The following is a 5,859-nucleotide window of genomic DNA, read 5'->3' as shown; positions in this document are numbered from 1 at the left end:
ATGCCATTGGCTTCCTGCGCGCGGCTGCACAAACCGTCTCGCGTGCCATTACAGATGTTTTCTCCGCGGAGGGCGCAAGTGGAATCTTTGTGGATTAAAAATAGATTTAAAAAAAAAAAAAATGTGGATTTGTTTTCAAGTCAAGCCAAGAAACATCTCCACGCCGCAGCTAAATGCGGGCTGTTGTAGCATCAATTAAACTGGTATTATTAGTCCCAGGCACCACGTTTCCAAAAGTGCAAAACTTTTCAACTAAGCATAAAAGGCTGTGCAGAAAAAAAAATAAATTAACACAGCTTGCTGGGTGTCAGCATTTGTGAAACACCATGTATATTGTTACACATCAAACAAGAAAACCACTTCTGTTTGTATCAGCTGAGGAATCAATTTGCCGCCTGAAACAATGTATCGTAATAATTTATATAAGATACAGAGAAATATATTATGGAAAAAGTTCTTCCACACAGGAAAAAAAAAATCTGGATTGCATTGTAAAAGTCTGTGTCAATACAGAGCCGAGATTCTCACCAAAAAGAGCATAACATTTTTGACGGGCACGGGGCAAAGTTGGAAGCAAACAGCCAGCGCATTCCCCCAATTCCCCCCTTATCGCCTCCCAGCCGGCCCGGCCCGGCCGCTGCGCTCGCTCCGCTTTGTTGTTTGTCCCTCCAGGGCTGATTGAGCAGCGCGTGACTGACAGCCCGCGGGGGTGTTGTCCAATCAGCGGTCTGCCCCGCGCCCAGTGGGTGAGTCCTCGCTCCTATTGGCTGAGGCGAGTGTGGGAAAGAATGCAGAGAGGGTTTCACACGAACCGGGAGCACGCGAGCCGTCTATAAGTAGCGGCGGCGTGTGTCGGCGGCAGAGCAGAGCCTCGCCCTCCCCGGCGCACCACGCGCTCCTACACTCGGATGACAGCTCAGTGATAACAGCACACACACAGCCTGATCGCCGGGACCCGACCGACCTACACCGACACACACCCAGAGAAACTTTGAGACGTTTCCAACTTGATTTTCTGTCTTATTTTTTTTGCACCCGCCGCTTCCAAAGAGGATATACTGTATTATTTTCCCTTGTTTCATCAATAATGCCAGCAGACACCATGGAAAAGCAGACGGCATCTCCTATTGCCGGTGCCCCTGCAAACGGATCACACACGCCGGACAAGCCCAAAAATGCCAGCGAGCATAGAAAGGTAAGAATTTCAGAGAAGTTTTTTTTTTTTTTTTTTTTTTTTTTAAGTGCATTGTTTGTGATTAACTGTGATTTAACTATAGTTCGGTGTTTGCAACTTGCAACCAGTATAGTAACCACATCTGGTTAAACACTGTGACACAAGTCATTTGCAATTCATGACATGCAGGTGAACAAGAAATTCATGCGGTATTGTGTTTTTTTTTCCCACAGTCATCCAAACCTATCATGGAAAAACGTCGGAGAGCAAGAATAAACGAAAGTCTTGGGCAGCTCAAGACACTCATCCTGGACGCACTTAAAAAAGATGTAAGTTGAAGTTGGAATTTAAGGGAATTGCATTTTCAGTGTATATCAGCAGGCTCTTGTGGTGATGTTTGTCTCTTGCCTTGAACGAATACTTATTAATCTGTCTTCTCCCACAGAGCTCCAGACACTCAAAGCTGGAGAAAGCAGACATCCTGGAGATGACAGTGAAGCACTTGAGGAACTTGCAGCGCGTACAGATGACTGGTAAGTTCATTTGATCAGATTAGACAAAGACAAAACTGCATTATCATTGTCTACCAGCAGCTGGAAATCTCAGAGTCGCAAATGCACAAATTAATTTTTCCTCCTGTCTTCCTCAGCAGCAATGTCAGCAGACGCCACCGTCTTGGGCAAATACAGAGCTGGATTCAACGAGTGCATGAACGAGGTCACCCGCTTCCTGTCCACCTCAGAGGGGGTGAACGCGGAGGTGAGGTCCAGGCTGCTCAACCACCTGTCCAGCTGCATGGGCCAGATGATGTCCATGAACTACCCGCAGCAGGCCCCCTCCCAGCAGGCGCACCTGGCGCAGCCTCTGCATGTGCAGCTCCCATCCACGCTGCCCATCAGCGGCGCCTCCATGGCCTCCAAACTCAGCCCGACGGAAGCCGTGTCCCCTAAGGTCTTCGGTGGGTTCCAGCTGGTGCCTGCAACCGACGGACAGTTTGCATTTTTGATTCCTAACCCTGCATTTGCGTCCGCCACCGCCCCCGTCATCCCCCTGTACGCAAACGCAGGAGTGCCTGTTGCGGTCAACGCCAGTCCGGTGCACGGCAGCTCTTCGCCCACAGCAGCATCTCCAGTGCACGGCATGACGTCCTTCTCCGGGGTGTCCCAGGCGGTCAGCCCAGTCGGGGTCAGCACTGGGTCGGAGAGCAGCGAGCCTGTGTGGCGGCCGTGGTAGCCAAAGTGGCTGCATAAGGGACAATTTAGAGACAGACGTGAAAGCGGTTTGCATTACATTTACAGTTTTTAGGCATTTAGCTGAGGCTCTCATTCAGAGATGAGCAGCCACAGGGGTTCAGCACGGACACTTCACAGGACACGTGGTTGTTACGGGGGATTCAACCTGTGACTTTTTCTCTATGGGACGGTCACTCTTAACCACTACCGCTGCATTATAGTTGTCATAGTTCCGTTGTATGGAACACGGGTTGCCTTTGTTGAACATGGCATACGGTTTATATACGATTTATTGTCTGATTCCAAAATTTGGATGTCGGTGATAAATATGCTGTACATGCAATTGAAGATTTACAGGATATGTTTGTTATGAAGTACTTTTTATGAAAAGGTTTAGTTTTGTACAAAGTTGTTATTGATTGTTATACCAAAGCTGTGTTTTATATTCTTTGTTTTATGTTGGGAAAAAAACTGAAGTTGGGCGATGACCCATTGTTCAAATAAATCAGATCTCAGAAAGTAACTTTTTTGTCTACACCTTGTTTATTTCTATGTATCCTTTCTTTTAGGGTGAGGAAAGAGACTACTTGAGTCACATGGAGTAAAACTTTTACACATGCTTACAACTATGCCAGATCCATCCAAAACGAGTCTATATTGATTCTCCTCTTTCCAGTATGGAAGTGTATAGGCTAATAATTTATCAACAAGCTTAGAACTGGCCATCTTGTCACCAGTTTGGCGGGAGTTTCCTTAAATTTGGTCCAGTGCAGAATGAGGGGACAATGGGGGTGTATTTTTCTATTGCAATAAAGGTAATTAAAAGTTTGAAAAGGGTCTCATCCTGTATGCAGCGGGAGCTTTAAGAAGTCTTAAACCCTATTCATGAGCCTGGGAAATGCGCTCAGGGGTTAATGTCACTAACAGATTGCCTCACTGAAAGGAGAATATGGAAGGATCCTCGCTTCCTTTTGTGTATCAATTGTTCAATTCCACTCCCAATGGGCCTGCAGCTCAATGGAGGGAAAACGAGGGAACTTGTAGAGTTTATAGTGCCATGGTGGGGTAAAAAAAAAAAAATGGAGGAAAAAGTGGAGGAGGACGGGATGGATCAAAGCACCTCAGTGGTGAGAAATTAAAACTTTTAAAAAATTATGATAGTCTTAGAAAATCCTTATTTCCAACATAAAATGTCACCGACTCTATCTTTGTTTTTGAGCTCTCTCTCTCTCTCTCTCTCTCTCTCTCTCTCTCTCTCTCACACACACACACACACACACACACACACACACACACACACACACACACACACACACACACACACACACACACACACACACACTTTCCCCTTTCACAGCATTTGAATATGAAACCAGGTGGTTGCCATGAAGCATCTATCTATCTATCTATCTATCTATCTATCTATCTATCTATCTATCTATCTATTCACCCACACATTACATTGCGAATCTCTTCCTCCATGCCCATGACTATCTGGCTGGGCTGGAATATCTGGTCAGGTGGTTTTTGAACAGCTCTTCATATTTTTACCATGTACTTAAAGTCTCTCCCGGACCCCGCCCCTCTCCCACCACTCACTGTTTTATCCCGGGATGTAAACTTATCTCCCCCAAGTGAGTGGGGTCCGGAACCGGGACGTGTTTCTGTGTGGGGCGGCGTGGCGCTAGCCGTGTGTCAGCCACTTGCAGTCAGCGGGCCCCTTTACTTGGGATTAGGTTACAGCCTGGTGGCCGCCGGTCAAAGCCCCTCAACATTTAATACTCCGCCAGCGCGCATGTCTGGCACTGGCCTAAAGTAAGCCAGTTTGAAGGTGTATTTAAACCCTGGCCACCGGCCTGCCAGGTAAATAATCCAGTGCCTTTTCCACTTCAAAATATTTACAGGCTTTATTTATAGGTAAGCTAATTCCATGGGCAAATAGCCTACACTGCAAAAAATATCCTTCTTAAAAAGTGTGTTAGTATTATATTGAGGCGTAAAATCTTATTTGTTGAGGGGAAAAAAAGTGAACAGCCTTGCCAACGGGGTGAGCCCGGCTCCAATTGTTTCCAGTGCAGTTTGTGTCGGGGATTTTCCAGAAAACAGCGGACCTATCTTGCAACAGGGCTGAAGGCTATACTGCTCCACTGGCAGCTTATCAACAAAATGACCTGTGGTTCAAGACATTTTTTGAAACAAGCTGATTTTGCATTGGAAACAAGAGTAAATATGTCACCCACTGGCAAGGTTTTACAGCCTTAGAAAAAAATAAGATTACAGGACTCAATAGCAGATTAGGCTAAATGACATGGATATTTTTTTTTTTATTTTTTTTTTTTGCAGCTGATTACAGTAATAAAGATAGGTCGTGGAAGTGCACCATCTGTATCTCCAAGGGTAAACTTCCTCTAACAGTTAGGCATGCTCTCCATTGTTAATTTGTGTAGTTGCGTTCTCACTTTTACCCTGCTGACTGTCGGTGCCCTGCAGATGACACTGTCTGTAAATGGTATTCTGAAACTGCACTGCTGGTGTGTAAAGAGGCTGCCTTCTGCACGGAGGCATACTGAAACACTAGTTGGCAGTGTGTGTGGGTTCTGCGGTTGTTCCTACTGCCTTCGTGTCTGAGTTAATAGTTCAGAGATGCCTTTGTGGAGCTGAGGTCGTGAGAACCGAGCGAACTAGTCTGCCTGCGGCCGGGCACAGCGCCAGTCAGTAAATCCCCGCTGGCAGGCCGGGTCGCGCAGCCGTCCTCCGGAGGTGAGGAGGCGAACACACACGCGTGGCCGCCAAGAAGCGAGCCTGGCCCGGTGTAAACATGAGGGAACATGGGGCGGGGTGGTTCGGCTCCAGCAACACACTCCCGGGAGAGGTTGACTGAGTCCATCCTATTTTTATATGGCAACAAGTTGGCTGTTAGTCTGCCGCGGCAGGCCTTAGTGTGTTTGGAAATATTAAGGCAGATAAGCTCACAGAGACAAATCTCATAATAATTATAACAACAGCGCAGATGGGGTGGAAATAATAACATCATGCACCACGTGACTTCAGGTAAATTGAACTTATAACGCCTAGATCAAATCAGATTACGAACTTTTCATGAAGCCAGTGCGGAAAATTCGTCATGGCAGCAGTGGGGGTATAGAGAGTGAGACAAAAACAAAAACAGAAGATAAATAAAAGGCCCTGCTGAAAATTACAGGCTGCAGCAAATGCATAGAAAAAGAGGCGTTGTTTCCATTTACAGATTTGCAAACTAAAACGGGTAGTGCAAGAGTGTAAACTAGCTACTTCACAGTTTCAGGTAAATGGTGAGAATGATGTGATGAGAATAAAAACGCAGTAGCCTAGGTTATAGGCTGTCTTTTATTAGGCCTAAAGTGCACGCACCTTAAAAAGAATGAGTCACCTTAAAGGGAATCAAACCACTAGGCTAAGTCTCATATTCTCACT

The 5,859-nt window shown here is 46.2% G+C and overlaps 1 protein-coding gene across 2 annotated transcripts; it reads left to right on the top strand.

Moving 5' to 3' along the window:
* The first annotated feature begins 850 nt into the window (after positions 1-850).
* On the top strand, positions 851-2,908 carry her9 (hairy-related 9). Of its 2 annotated transcripts, none has more exons than XM_030056831.1 (4): positions 851-1,195; positions 1,408-1,503; positions 1,620-1,707; positions 1,827-2,908. In XM_030056831.1, exons 1-4 carry the CDS (start codon positions 1,088-1,090, stop codon positions 2,405-2,407), a joined length of 873 nt encoding a protein of 290 aa, XP_029912691.1. In that variant the 5' UTR covers positions 851-1,087; the 3' UTR covers positions 2,408-2,908. The 2 variants fall into 2 exon arrangements, with proteins under 2 accessions (XP_029912691.1, XP_029912690.1); XM_030056830.1 differs by having other exon boundaries at positions 1,824-2,908.
* Positions 2,909-5,859: the final 2,951 nt, after the last annotated feature.

The sequence above is a fragment of the Myripristis murdjan genome, chromosome 7 (assembly GCF_902150065.1).
Source record: "Myripristis murdjan chromosome 7, fMyrMur1.1, whole genome shotgun sequence".
Lineage (NCBI taxonomy): Eukaryota > Metazoa > Chordata > Actinopteri > Holocentriformes > Holocentridae > Myripristis > Myripristis murdjan.
The sequence above is the reverse complement of the archived record's forward strand: the minus strand, read 5'-3'. Positions and strand labels throughout refer to the sequence as shown.

Bases quoted from the DNA above. Each gene is read 5' to 3' on its own strand.
- her9 (XM_030056830.1), top strand. From the start codon at position 1,088: ATGCCAGCAGACACCATGGAAAAGCAGACGGCATCTCCTATTGCCGGT. The intron at 1,196-1,407 runs GTAAGAATTTCA...TTTTTCCCACAG, and splicing joins ATGCCAGCGAGCATAGAAAG to TCATCCAAACCTATCATGGA. The intron at 1,504-1,619 runs GTAAGTTGAAGT...CTTCTCCCACAG, and splicing joins TGGACGCACTTAAAAAAGAT to AGCTCCAGACACTCAAAGCT.